We start from the raw sequence: 14,748 nt of genomic DNA on the forward strand, positions 1-14,748 counted from the left end.
TACTACCTGTCAACCAGGTTCCCCAACCTTTTTGAATGCAGCTGGTTTTTTAAAACAAAAGCCTCATACCACCCATTTTCTTCATAACCATTTTAACTTTACCTTTGTTAAACTTTATTTTTCCATGTTGCTGTATTTCCATAAGAAATATTTTATGTTAGTCATCATTTTGACTATTTACCTTTTCTGTCATTCACAAACATAATCATATTTCTTCTGTCTTTATTCAAGTCATTGACTCGTTAGGCTTAAGTCAGAACAGAAGCCTACAATATTCCCTATCCATGGATCCCTTGTCTCAAAAATTCATTCATTTTAATCATTCAAAATATTTATTAAGCACCTATTAAGAAACATTCACTGTATAAGGCATTGGGGATAGTTTTTAATAAGATACACTGTTCCCAATCTCATGGTACTCACAGTGCTGTACAATTCAAACATTTAAAATAAAGTATGATAAAAACAATTATAAGTAAAATGAAAGTCTATAGTTGATGAGGTAATCTGGTACAAGAAATCTATAAATTAATATTCTTTAACATGGTAGTTTATTCATCTGGAAATGTGCATTATAATCATCTAGCTATATCTGCTCCTTTATTCCACAAGGGTATATGTAAAGTAATCTCAAATGTTCTACTTCAACCAAGATACACTATATCTAGAGCCATGCCTGGCACATAATAGACAGTTTTTTAAAAGTGTTAGTGACATTCTCCAGTAGTGTAAAACTGAAACTGGTTCCTTTCACTGAGATACACAAAAACGTATAACATATTTAAATAACTTTTCACAATCTATTCTATATTTCTGCCAGATTTAAAGGCAGTAAATTACACCAGTGCTAAAAGCTTAAACACTCATTTACAGCAGTATTCTCAAACTTTAATGTATATACGAATGACATGAGGCTCTTGTTAAAGATTCTAATTTGATGATCTGCAGAGAGGTCTAAGATTCTGCATTTCTAACAAGCTCTCAGGTGATGCCAATGCTACGGGTGAATGGAACATACATTAAGTAGCAAGGGTTGGTAGAATTTACCTTTCCCCGTCTTTGACAATAGGATGATGTTTGTCTACCTCAATTATAATTGTGATAACACTGTTTTTAAAATTTCATTACTCTGAGATAAACTTCTTCTTGACCTTGATTTATATAACTTAGCCTTGATTTATATAACTATTACTTTCTTGCTGTCTTCCTAACTACCATAAGTTTTAGGTCCCTTAATATTTTTCAACCTTCCTAATTGATTGAAAGATATTCAACAAGTTAGTGGCAGCCTCAGACTAAAAGCTAGGACTCTTGATTGCTGACTTACAATAATAGCTCAACCAGAATTAAGGTCTGTGGTTTCCATATTTCCATCCTGTCACAGCCTACAGTGCCTTCTCTTCTAATTTAATGAATACTAATCAAAAGAAGTTAGCCTTTCCTTTGGTTATTAACATACAACTTAGCAGGACACGGAATGTATTTCTGTGTTATTATTCTGTACTAAAAAGAAAAAAGAAAGACTAAGGAAAATTTTAAGAAAACCTAATTATCAGTAACATTACTATGTTGTAAATAGTTTATATCACTGAATTTCTTAGAGAAAAAACAGTGTAAGGAGGGAATGGAGGAGGGGAATGATGATAGTAGAAGCAGTAGTTCCAGCAATGCTACCAAAAAATTTAAATAGGATTTTCCATTTAGAATACCTTGTTAAAGTTTTTGATCATTTAAAATAGAATTATTAACACAATTATTTTGTTTTGTTCAATTATAATTGCATCTTCCAAGAAATACAAATTATTAACAGACTTATCCATTTCCAAAAAGCTCAAGATTGAGAAAAATTGTCTTAAATGAACTAGTTGTCATTTTCAGTATAGTCCCCAGCATAGAAATTTACAAAGAATAGCAAATAAAGATGAAGGGAAGCACATCATTAAATGCTTTGGTTTAGGCCAAAGCTACCTTTAATTAAAAACTCCAATCACAATCCTAAGGGACTAGCACTTAGATTAAGAATCAGGGTAGCCCATTGCTAATCTTATTCCCTGGGCTTCCCCTGCCACACTGCCCATCATCTAGGCCTCATAACCATTTTCCTTCTAAGTACCTGAGACTTTTTTTTGTCCTAGTAATTTTCTTTGTCAGCTTCCTGTAGTTTGGGACTAGATTCTGGTTTCATCCCACCCTATTAATATCAACATAACTGCTGGCAGATGAAAAGTAACTGAATCTTATACATAGCCTTTTTAGAAGAGCACTCAGCTGGAAGCTCTGAGCCCCATGTTCTGCTCTCAGCAAAGTCTGTTGTGATTAGCTGTGTAATCTTGCGTAAATCCTTGAAGCTACAGTTCACTTCAAAGGATTATTATTAGACACAAGCAAGACAATGTGTAAGTGTCAAAGACTATGGGAGACAGTGTAATAGGAAGGCTTTAGAGACCAAAGACTCTGCCATACAATAGCTATGTTACTTTGGGCAACCCTGTTGCTTTCTCCTCACATACAAAATGGGAATAACTTGTCTACCATGCCTGTCGCAGATTCTTTTGAAGACTACGTAGTATAGAAATTATAAAATGTCTGACACATAACAAGCTGTCAATAAATGATTTACTTAAATGCACTATACAAATTTAAGCCCTATAATTCCTTAGTAAAAATACGAAATTCAAACAATTCAGAAGTGACTGGGTCAAAGAACTCGGGTAGACTAACATTCTATTGTCCTTTAAGATTTATTGCTCTTTTTTCCCTCTTGTTTTTAAGGTGGAACCCATTTCGTATATTAGATGAGATTGTCATAGGGTACATTTATAATAAATATTACGAATTTAAGGCTAAGAAATCACCAACACAAACCACACATCTGCAGTTTTTTGCAAATGAATTTTTTTGTTTCAATATTACCACTTGTACTTTACATGAAATTCTTTCAAGTAGTGTTACACTAGCCTATAGCAAATTTGTTATTGACCTATTTAATATTTGTGTGCTTATGGAAATGGAAAAGGTTTTTAATACCAAACCACCATCATGACACAAGAGAAAGAGAGAGAGGAGAGAAAGAAAAGGAGAAAGGTAACATAGTGTTGAAAGTAAATCCAAGAAATCACAAGTAGCCTTAACATTACCATCCAGGAAAGTCTGTTCAAGATAATCAATGATCTGAGTGGCCTCACAAATTATGTTTTCCCCGTGGATAAGGACAGGCACTTCTCCAGTTGAGTTCAAACGCATAAACCAAGGCTCATTGTGCTCACTCAAGGGCAGACTTACATCATGTTCCTCGCACTTCAATGCCTTTTCAGCAATTACCAAGCGCACCTGGAAGAGTTCACACTGGTTACTACAACACATATAAGCTTTCAATTAAATGACTTCCCTGGACACAGCTAAGCAAGCAGCCTTTCTGGGCTTCCCTGTGTTATTAACTTTTTCAACAGTCGTTTTAAAGATTCCTATTCCTGAAATTAACAAGTAAACACAGAATATTCTACCGTCTTATAAATTGGAGAAGAAAACAAATTAAGTAATGAAAATGATTCTGTATTCATTAAACAGCCACCCTCCTCATCACCACCACTTTCTTGGTGTCCTCAACCTGATTATGGGTCCTTCCCTGACAAGAGCCTGACATGCAAGTACAAGAGCTCTTGCTGAAGAGAGCGAATGCAAGAGGGTAAAAGAAATGATCGCAGATTAAGCAGGTGCACGAAGACGCCTCCTTCTGCCTCTCTCCGAGGCCCAGCAGGCAAGGCCTCCAGGCCAAATACTGAAAATGATGCTTTTTTTTTTTGTCGCATTTCGCGAGAGGCAATGCCTGGGTCATAGCCACTTAGAATCATCTCAGACCGATTCTCCCCGCTACCCACAGGTGCGCATTCCCGCCTGGAGAGAGCGCTTGGAGGGGGTCAGGACACTGGAGGCGGGTTTCTGGGTGGACCGGCATCTCGGGGCGGGACCCAGTGGGAGCTGTCCCGGTGCTGAAGCCCGATCCGCGCCGCCTTCTGCCGCCGAGGCCTGTACCTTTTGAGAGCTGAAGGAATGCGTCCAGTGGTACAGAATGAGCTTAACCTCCGCGTCTGCCGCGCCTTCCACCCTCAAGGGCGCACTCCGTCTCTGCTCTTCCTGCCTCCCAGCCATCTTGAGGTGTGAGACCGCCAGCGGGCCCGGCCCGTCCGCCCGGGGTTTCTTCCTCCCACACTGCCCCTCAAGACGTCTCCGGATTTTGAGCGGTGCCTGTCGGAAAAAGGGCGCGCGGCCCGCTGGGAAGTGTAGTTCCGCCGGCTGCCGCTCTGCGAGGACTCGGAGTCTGTGCCCGGAAAGCCCCTGGCAAGACTAAGAGTGCACCTGGGAGGTGCAATTGAACGTTTTTTTTTTTTAGGAGAAAAAAATAAAAAAAATGCGAGTCCCTGGTTATGAAGGGCAGTAAGGAAAAATGGTGATACCAAATAACTCTTCGGTTTGGAGGCTGCTCAGATATAAAAGCAGCAATTTCCCAAGATACTTAGGGTTGCCTTGGAGTTTGTTCCTTCGTTGGAAAGGAAGTTCCGGTGGACAGACAAAGCAACAGGAAAAGGATCTATGAGTTTTCATTATAAGATGCTACTATGACATTAATGGAATAATTTCTGAAATTTAACTAACTGCTGTAGAATAGGGTCCTGTATAAACAGTAAGTTATTGATTTTGATAATTAAACTGTGCTTTGTAAAAGAAAAAAAAAGGTGCCACTATGGAGTCATGCAAAAAGATTGTTTTTCTCGTAAACAGCTAATAAACAATGGCGATATAAAATAACCTATTTGCTAAATACAAAAATTGTAGAACAGTACCACCTAAGTTCTTGTCCTGGTTTTTCCATTTACTAAGTGAGAATAATAATTTTATTATTTCCCTCAAAAGATTTTTGTGAAAAACTAATAATAAAATGTTAAACACTCAAAACAGCCTGTCACGCTGTAGGCACTCAGTATTATTCACAGGTTCAGTTGCCTTATAAACATTCTGTTTATAAACATGGTCAGAATCATAATTTTATACTAGTCTAGTCATTATTGTAAGTCTCTGAAAATTTGGCATCATATAGTAAGTTTATCTAAAAAATCTCGTTCAGTTATATGTATAAATATAACCATGGAATAAATTCCTGTCCAATTTATTCAGCAAATATTTATTGAGCACCTGCAATGTTCCAGACATTGTGATGGCTCCTGGTAATATAAAGATGTGTAAGATCTGATACCTGACATTCAAGATATAATCTGGCAGTGGAGACAATCAAGGAAATAGACAACCACAATAAAGATAAGAACTGTCTTAGAGTGAAAACAGAGTACTATGAGAAAGGAGGAGCAGGCGGCCAACCCGGGTCAGAGAAGGGCCCCTGGAAAAGAAATTCTCATGAGGTTCTCCCTTGCCTTTACAGTACTTCATTTTTAAAGATTTGATCATGTCTTTTTATATCCTTCAACTAATTAAAGTGCTATAGCAAAAGTGAACTCCTTGCCAAAATTGTTTTTATCAGTTCACACTTTAAGAGGGGAGGCCAGGCCCAGTGGCTCATGCCTGTAATCCCTGCACTGTGGGAGGCCAAGGCAGATGGATCACCTGAGGTCAAGAGTTCAAGACGAGCATGGCCAATATGAAACCCTGTCTCTACTAAAAATACAAAAAATTAGCTGGGCGTGGCGGCATGTGCCTATAATCCCAGCTACTCAGGCGGCTGAGGCAGGAGAATGGCTTGAACCGAAAGGTGGAGGTTTCAGTGAGCCAAGATCATACCTTTGCACTCCAGCCTGGGTGACAGAGCAAGACTCCGTTTACAAAAAAAAAAAGAAGAGTAAGAAGTGTAAGAGTCAAACTCTGAAGTCAGACAGAGTGGGGTTTAAATTCTAGCTCTACCCTAACTTGAACTTTCTTGAGCTTTGACTTCATTGTGTATAAAAAATGAATACATAAAAATATATGCCTACCCAGATGGCTACAGAAATTCAAGAAAGGATGTATAAAAAGCACCTAGGGTATTGCCTAGAATGTAGCCATTGATAAAAACATATGTGTAAAAGCCCATCCACTGACATTAGGAGGACATCATCTTACATTTCATCCTCTCTCTTTAGGTCTCAAAATTTTTACAACTACCCATATAATCCTTCTCTACCATTCCTCTTCAGAACTTCATTTTTTAATTCTCCACCTTCAGATTCCTGTTTTTCTATTCCATTTCTTTCAATGGCAAAAACCACACTTATTTTTGCACCAACCCTAATACTAAATCATTCTAAATATTTGAATAAATTCCAATACTTTTGATAAGCCATCTGTCACTTGAAGCCAAAAAAGTCCTGACAATAAAGCCCTGGTCCATCAAACACTGAACACTTTCTCCATCACATTCTTGCCCACAGCAAAGCCATAGAGGAAACACTGAATGGCTTGATTACTTGTTGTTTAGTACAAAGTACTCATAGATCTCATTGTGAGTGTAAACATGCACAGAACTTCTCAAGGCAAATGTGTCAATATGCTTCAAGAATCATGAAAACGGGCATAATTTCTAGCCTAGCCATTCCTCTATTTCCAATTTAAGGAAATAACTGTGACAAATTCTTTTCTTTTATTGCATTTTAGGTTTTGGGGTACATGTAAAGAACATGCAAGATTGTTGCATAGGTACACACATGGCAGTGTGATTTGCTGCCTTCCTCCCCATCACCTATATCTGGCATTTCTCCCCATGCTATCTCTACCCAATTCCCCACCCTCCGATGTCCCTCCCCTATTTCCCCTCGACAGACCCCAGTGTGTGATGCTCCCCTCCCTGTGTCCATGTGTTCTCATTGTTCAACACCCACTTATGAGTGAGAACATGCGGTGTTTGATTTTCTGTTCTTGCGTCAGTTTGATGAGAATGATGGTTTCCAGGTTCATCCATGTCCCTACTAAGGACACATGCACAGGAATGTTCATTGCAGCACCATTTACAATAGCAAAGACTTGGGATCTTTCTTAAAGAGACAATCAGCCTCATGCCTCTTCATCCCATCCTCCATCCTGCTTCAGGGAGGGTGCATTCTGACCTGAACCATGAAAAATGGGGCCATGCCCTAGGAACAGCTGGGCCATGAGCTTGGGGGAAATTGAACTTCTAAGGACACCAAGGAGCAGAACCTCCAAACTTTTACTTGAAGAAGAAACAAAGTATCTTGTGTAAGGCACTGTTATTTGGTGCTTTCTGGATGCTATTGTCTTAACCTATCCTAATAATACATCAACCTTGTAAAATATAGGTAACTTTTATTTCTTTATGTTTCTGTATATTCTAATTGTTCTATAATGAATGTGTTGCTTTTACCTGTCAAAGATGTGAATATTAAAATAATAAATAGATGACACAAGGAAAAATATGCTTGTTTTATCACAATAGAACTGCTACATCTCATTTCAATCATCTATAATCACTTTTTTCCCCATCCCAATAAAAGCCACTGTTGATAATATAAAAACCTTATTATCCATTCACGTGTTTATTCAGAGCTTCTACTACACTGTGTATTCTGTATCTATGAGTTTTGTAGATCATTTTTGTAGATACCATTGTAGTGGGTTCCTTAAGGACAAGAGCCAGGACCAGGTAAATTTGTTTTCAATATAAATTTTTTGAGCCCTAAGTGTCCCACACACTGTGCTAGATAGAGAACATACAGAGTTCAAAGTGAGTCACAGTCACTGGCCTTAGGGAAATCCAGTGTGAAGGCAAAGAAATGAGATCTCAACACGGTGTGGTACTTGCTGTGACGTCTAGAAAGTTATAGTAGAAATATAGAGAAGGGCACCTAATAGGCTCCCCAGAAGAGGTGATAATCTTTACCATAACTAGTACCGTACTAACACATATATCCATGGTGGTGCCCCCACTGGCTCAGGATAGCTGATTGTTAAATTTTCAGGATTTGCAAAGTGGATTTTCAACTCAGCTATTCTTAAAAGTTAAATCAAACTGACTTGCATTTAAATGAATTGTTTCAAAAATAAAGCTAGTAAATATTTTAAACTCATCACTTCTTAATTATGTGTATTATCTATACTCCTGCGTTGATCTGTGTCTACCATAGCCACACAAGGGAAATCGTATATAAGGATGTGCTATTGATATCTTTTCCTCTCCGTTCAGTGACGTCATGTTAGTGATTTGAAATTGGCCATGGTAGAACTATTTACAGTACTCAGTAAACGCTATTATGTTTAACCTTTTCCCAGAAAGTTGGTTGTTAAATATTTACTGGTATACCATTGAACGTATCTGTCTTATTTAGTATTTAATAAACTGTTTTGATGAGGAAAAAGAGAACCCTGGGTAAATCTGTGAATGAGTAAGTTTGCATACTAATTTGCTTTCAGTACCTTTTCCTGTCCCAATTAGCTTTAGTTTTGCTTCCTTCTCCATCTCCAACACACCCACTATACTTAATATCTTTTCATTCTCTTCACTATCCTTAGGAAGAACATGGATATGCACATGTCAATCTGCCCACTATCAAACACTGAGCACTTTCTCTAGCACATCTTCTCAGCAGCAAAACCATGAACTAGTCAACACTGAATGAACTGATTACTGCAGTGATGTTTAACATTAATACTTTCTAAACAAAAGATATAAAGTAGAGCGTCTACATCTAAAGATCACAAACCGCTTCCTTACAATCTCTTTTGATCTTCATGATAGCCTGTAAGGTCACTGCCATCCCTAAGGTATAGATGAAGAAATAAAGTTTAGTAAGTGAAAGACTAGTCCGAAATCCTGGAGCCAGTGAGTCACAGAACTACATCTCAGACACAAATCTTCTGATTACTAGTCAAGTATTATCTTCTATTACACTGTGCCAGCCTTAAACCAAAGACAGAAAGTTGTGGACTTGCAAGCTTTAGCCAGCCTGAGGTGGACTTTGGAGAGAAATACAGCCACCTTATTGAAAATGAGTTCATGCAAATGGATACTGTTCCATTAGAGCCCTTGTCAAACTGCTGTACTATTAAACTACAGTCTATATGTCTTTCTGGTGCATCAGACTCTGAGTCTCTTAAAGGCAAAGATCCAATATTATTCATTTTGGTATCACCAGGAACCCAGAACAGTGCTTGGTACATAGAAGATGCACCCAAACTGCTAATTAATTAATGGAGAAAAATAGCAGGTAACCACTACCAACAACAAATAAACAAAATAATAATAAATTGTGCCCTAATAGACTAATGCTCTAGAAATTCTATACATAAAAGTAATTTCATTTGACAAATTTTCAAATTTATAAATGCATACTGTACATCGTGACTCTGCAAACTGACCTTTATGTTAACATTTATTGCAAGTTCTTTCTTCATTTTACCTATCTCTGAGTGAATGAAGTTCCTACAGATTTGATTGATGTTATAAAACAATGAATCACATAACTTCTGAGCCTGAGTTATCTTACCTATAAAATTATGATAAAAATTTATTAAATATACTCGCTACACAGATATATCCAGTTTGGGAAAAATTCCTCAAACTAGACACTTAGGTTTTGTGCAATTTCTTATATGCTTTTGTTTAATGCTTCAATAAAGTTTTACTTTATCCTGGAGTACTGTAATGGCTGAGGTGAATATATATTTATATGTTATCATTATGTAAATATCCTATTACTGACATCATATATATTTTGACAGGTATTAGGTAATTCCTATTTTTAAAAAAAAAAAAAAGAATGACAACTAAGCTAGAGAAACCTGACAAATTAGAATACTCTAGATTTCTGTTTTTTCAAGTACTTCTATGAATGACCACAAGAGGTCTCTATGTTGTTAAGAATAACCAATCCCCTGCTATTTTACTTTCTTGACAAGTTAGAAAACAGAACTGGTGATATTCTCCAGAGAATATATTCACCTAGTTAAGCTAGTTCAAAACCAAATTTTCCAAAATTAAAAAACATCTTTTTTTTTTTTCTGAGACAACATCTTGCTCTGTTGCCCAGAGTTGGAGTGCAATGGTGTGGTTTTGGCTCACTGCAACCTCCGCCTCCTAGGTTCAAGCAATTCTCCTGCCTCAGCCTCCCAAGAAGCTGCCATGCCTGGCTAATTTGTGTATTTTTAGTAGAAACGGGGTTTCACCATGTTGGCCAGGCTGGCCTCAAACTTCTGACCTCATGATCTGCCCACCTCAGCCTCCCAAAGTGCTGGGATTATAGGCATGAGCCACTACGCCCAGCCATTAAAAAAGATTTTATACCTGTAGAAAAAACAGAATTGTCTCCACTTTCTCCTGACAGTAGCAATGTTAAAACCATTAATAAACACCCAGAAACTACTTTGCTCAGCCTTGACCCATGCCTGTAATCTGATCCATGTGAATTACATAAGATTTTTAATTGAGATACACATAAGAATAAAGGGCAGGGTTGGGGGGTGTTCACCCACATAGGCACAGGCATAAGTGAGCAAGCACACTGTGTGTGGCCAAGACGTACTAGAACCACAGCGTACTGTGGGCAGGTGCTCAGTGACTAAGGCTCAGTGCCATGACAAAGTTATACTGTGTCAAAGGGGCTCTGTGATCAATATTCTGGGACCAATGCATTGGGGACCAAGGAGCACTGAGCTTCCCCCCCCAAAAAAGGAGAGCCCTTATTTAAAACTTTTTTTCTGAGAATTTTTATCTTGAATGTGAACAATTCTTGTTAGCTGATATTCTCAACTGTCTATAAAATTCTAAACATTATCTAATTAAATGAGATAAAAGATGGCTCATCAGGTACATTGATTTAATAAAGAACTGTGATGATTCTGGCTAGTTTACTAAAGTTCCAATCAACTTGACTCCTGTACTGTATTTGATGTATTGCAGTGGTTCACAAAGTATGGACCCCTGACAAGCAGCGCAACATGACCTAACTTCTTAGAAATGCATGTTCTGAATCAGAGATTCTCAGAGCAGAGTCTAGAAATCTGTTTTAACAAGGCCTCCAGGTTTTTCTCATGCAGGTAAAATTTATGAACTATCAATTTAGTATATAATTCATGAACCATCCCAAATCTCAATCCCTAGTTTTCCTTCATCTGTAAAATTTTCAGAGTGGAATAGAGTCAAAAGGCTGACTTACAGTGTCTAGAAGAAAAGTTAAATAATTTGAAACAACCTCCACAAAACAGTCTGGTAAAACCTTATGGTGTCGAGCCACCAGTTTGAGTTCCCAGGTTCCAGGTGCTAAGATTCACCACCTTCCCCTCAAAAACCACAGACTGCCCCCTAAGGGCTTCTAAACAAAAACCTCAACAACCTTAGAACAGCCCAGACTTGATTTTGAAACTCCAATATGTTTTCTCTGGTTTTTCAATGCATCCCAGAACAAATAATCATATTTAATAACAAGTGCAACATATTAATTCAGGACACCTTTGCTGTGAGGTTACTGTAGACTTGTAATACTTTAATATTCTAGTTTCCCAAAGAATGGCTAATAATGTTAATGATGCACTAAATTCTTTTGGTAGGAAATTCACCTTCAGTGAAAATTCACTTTTCTTGTGAAAAGGATTTGACATATCTATCTATGTTCTTTCCTCCATTCTGTGATGAATGGTGTACATATTCAGAATAAGTACATGAATATAGACCAATCAAAGATGCATTTGCACTACTTGATTGCTAATATTCCTTGAAGTGTTTTCTGTGTGCCAGGAAATGTTTTAAGGGCTTTATATGTATATTGTACTTAACACTTGCAAAATCCCTTAAAGGAGGGAGAAATATCATTCCTGTTTTACTGATGAGAATACCGAGGAACAAAAAATTTCCCAAACTCACACTGTTCATGTCAAAATTGGGACTTCAACCTATCAGTCTGGTCCAGAGATTGTGTTCTTTCCACTACAAGATCTGGCCTTACTTTATGAAGCACAACCACCGTCCTCAGTATGATTTCTCTAGTCCTACATATAAACATCACCTATTCCCTAAGTCACTAATTGTTTTACCTTAGGAAATTTTTGCTCAAGATTGTTTTGAGTTCATAGAAAAAACTGGGAGAAACAGGGTAGAGAGAATATCTCGCTGAAAGTAAACCAACACTTATTACAAATTTGTCCCAACCGTTGCTCTAACAATACCTAATTTCCTTCTAAAAGTTTACAACGCGACTTTGTAAGCCGTACTCATTTTATTTTTCCAACAACCCTTCTGGTAAAAATAAGAAATTAGCACTGAGGTGTCAAGTTCACTCCACACTAATAATCAGTATAGCTGGAACTAAAACCCAGTGCTTCTAGCTACAAACTCCCTATATGCTCTAACCCCATCCCACAGCCTTGGTGTGGCCTACCACTCACCTCAGCCGGTATGCAGGACCAACTCTAGGGCCCTCTCTTCACCTGCTGGCATTACAGCCTGACTTCAGTTCAGTTTCCTGGTTTTGGACATACCAGTTGGGTCATGGAATCTTCCTATTGTATGAGTGCAGTGACTTCACTGTGTAACTTCTCCACTGTCACTTAGCATTACCCTTCACTCCAGAACATGCAGTTGTAATTAAAAGCTCAAATTCAAAAGCCAGAACTGGATTCAAATCCTGGCTTCACTGCTTACCAGCTATGTGATCATGGGCATGGCTTCCTCATCTATAACCCAGGTAAAGTAATTATACCACTTTTATTAGGATATTTAGAGGATTGTGATTTTTTAACATGTTAATTATTTAACACAATTTTAGCACATGGTACATAAAAAGTATAATAAATAATAATGATAGAATGGTTTTAAAAAACTGTTTTTTTTAATATTCTGGGTAAATGTCAGCTATTAATATGTTCTCTAGAGAGAGGAGCTATCCTGATAGATTGACTGCACTTTGTAACTTCATTTTTGGCAACTCTAATGGTTTACAATGAATTTTAGATGCTTATACTTCAAAAATACACATGAGATAAGCACTACTAGCTGGAAATTAAAGTTTATAAAGAAAGAAATAACAAAGAATAAAAATAATTCGATACTATTCATATTTCCACACAGATTTATTTCTTGACTTCATGCTACGCCTGCTGAAGATCATTAAAAGAGCATCTCAATGGTTACATTAATATTCTGCAAACATCACTTATAATACGAAAGTAAAAATTCTGGGAGAAAAAAGAGGCACTTCCCACTGTCATCTAACATTTGAATAAAACTAATAACATCACAAACATTTGTCTTATTAAGAACAATAAGGAGGTCTATTTATAAATGTTTGCAACTATAAAAGCCTGTAGGATACATCAGACACAATCTTAGAAAAGCATGCTGCATAGAGGATACTTAATGCTTAGGTTTGAAATTGCAGCTTTTAATTAGTTATATTTCCTAAAGTTAAGTGCTTTCTTGCTAATTTAAAATGTGTTTCTGTACATTTTAACAATCCTCTAAGTGGAAAGTGCCTTTTTCTTGCTGTTTCCCAATAAATGATTCAAGTAGTCTTCCTGGACAACTGATTTTATCATTCCCTTTTCATATTTAAAGGAATCTTTCCAGGGATTTAAGATCATTTGGAACATAGCTTTGTCATTCAAATTAGAATATGTAAGAATGCATTGAAATTTATTTTTTCTAGTGTCCTTGCTTTTGTGTTCTTTTCGTCACTAAATAATACATAGAAAAATTAATTTATGTCTGTATTATCTCTGGCTACATGAGAAACATGGCATAAAACTCAGACATAAGCTTTAAAGAAAGAAATGCTACAGTTGCAAAAGTTTCTCTAAGCAAGATTTTGCTTTGTGACTGTCTAAATAGGGCAGTTAAAGTTCTGGGCAGCAGCAGACCCTGAGCAGCAATAATCATTTATGTTTCTTTGGCACCAGCTTCAACACACTGGCATGATATTTTTTAACCACCCGTTACCAGGGACAGTGAGAGCACAAACATGAGCACAGTTACAGAACTATAAAAACGTACTTCATTTATCTTGTTGGTCTTAATAAGATCCCAAAGAAGCATAAAATAACAGTGACAATAGCACACAGTGCTGAATTTTACAGAGACACCAAAATTAAAAGTAAAACATTGGCTTTCATTTCTTAAGTACTACGCTTTTCAAATAAAAGCAATATTGCAATCCAGAGAGAAAAGGTGAATTTAAATCCTCAGCATGTAACTGAAACAAATGAAAGCACGGAGTTGAGTCTGTGCCTACTAAAGTGCCATGAGAGAAACGGGCAATGTGGCCAAAGTGAATCTGCTTCCAGGGACTCCCTGTGGGAACAGGCCAGAGAAGTCGGAGAACCGCAAAGACAGCAGAGAGGAAAAGCTGGGCTTTATAAGAAACTGCATCATCTTAGAGCAGGGAAATTTAGCAGAAAAAGGGAAGCCAGTCAAATTCAGGCAATGCCTTGGTTTCCAAAGAACATGGAAAGAATCAGCTAGGTATGTTAGCTTGAAAACTATTCGGCCTAAGAGACTCCTGCTGTATGCAAGTTATGAAGATGCATAAGCCCCATCCTGCCAGTTTCAAGTGGCAAAAGAAGATGGTCAGAGATACAGCCATACAGTATACGAAATTGGAATATATATGAAAATAGACAGATGAAGATGAGGCATCAGGAGCCACTGAAATGGCTAGAACCTAGTGGCTTTGTCTGGAAGAAGAGCCTTGATGAGTTTTGAAGGAAGGGAGATGTTCCTTCCTGTTAGACTTCCCAGAGGTAAGGTGCTGATTCTGTGCAAAG

The 14,748-nt window shown here is 37.4% G+C and overlaps 1 protein-coding gene across 3 annotated transcripts in view; it reads right to left on the minus strand.

Annotated features, from left to right (window-relative positions):
* The window catches only part of GDAP1 (ganglioside induced differentiation associated protein 1), a 44,678-nt gene that overhangs the window by 11,634 nt on the left and 18,296 nt on the right, over positions 1-14,748 (minus strand). The window contains exons 1-2 of one of the 3 annotated variants that reach the window (XM_035277175.3): positions 4,033-4,228; positions 3,283-3,330 (exon numbers count right to left, since the gene is read on the minus strand). Coding sequence is in view for 2 of the 3 variants with exons in the window: in XM_002759112.7 (XP_002759158.1) it covers positions 3,138-3,330; positions 4,033-4,149 (310 nt within the window). In the remaining variant the exon portion in view is untranslated. Of the gene's footprint in view, positions 1-3,137; positions 3,331-4,032; positions 4,229-14,748 lie in introns of those variants that run through there. The other 2 variants (XM_002759112.7, XM_035277173.3) reach the window with 2 other exon arrangements.

Source organism: Callithrix jacchus, chromosome 16, assembly GCF_049354715.1.
Source record: "Callithrix jacchus isolate 240 chromosome 16, calJac240_pri, whole genome shotgun sequence".
Taxonomy (NCBI): Eukaryota; Metazoa; Chordata; class Mammalia; order Primates; family Cebidae; genus Callithrix; species Callithrix jacchus.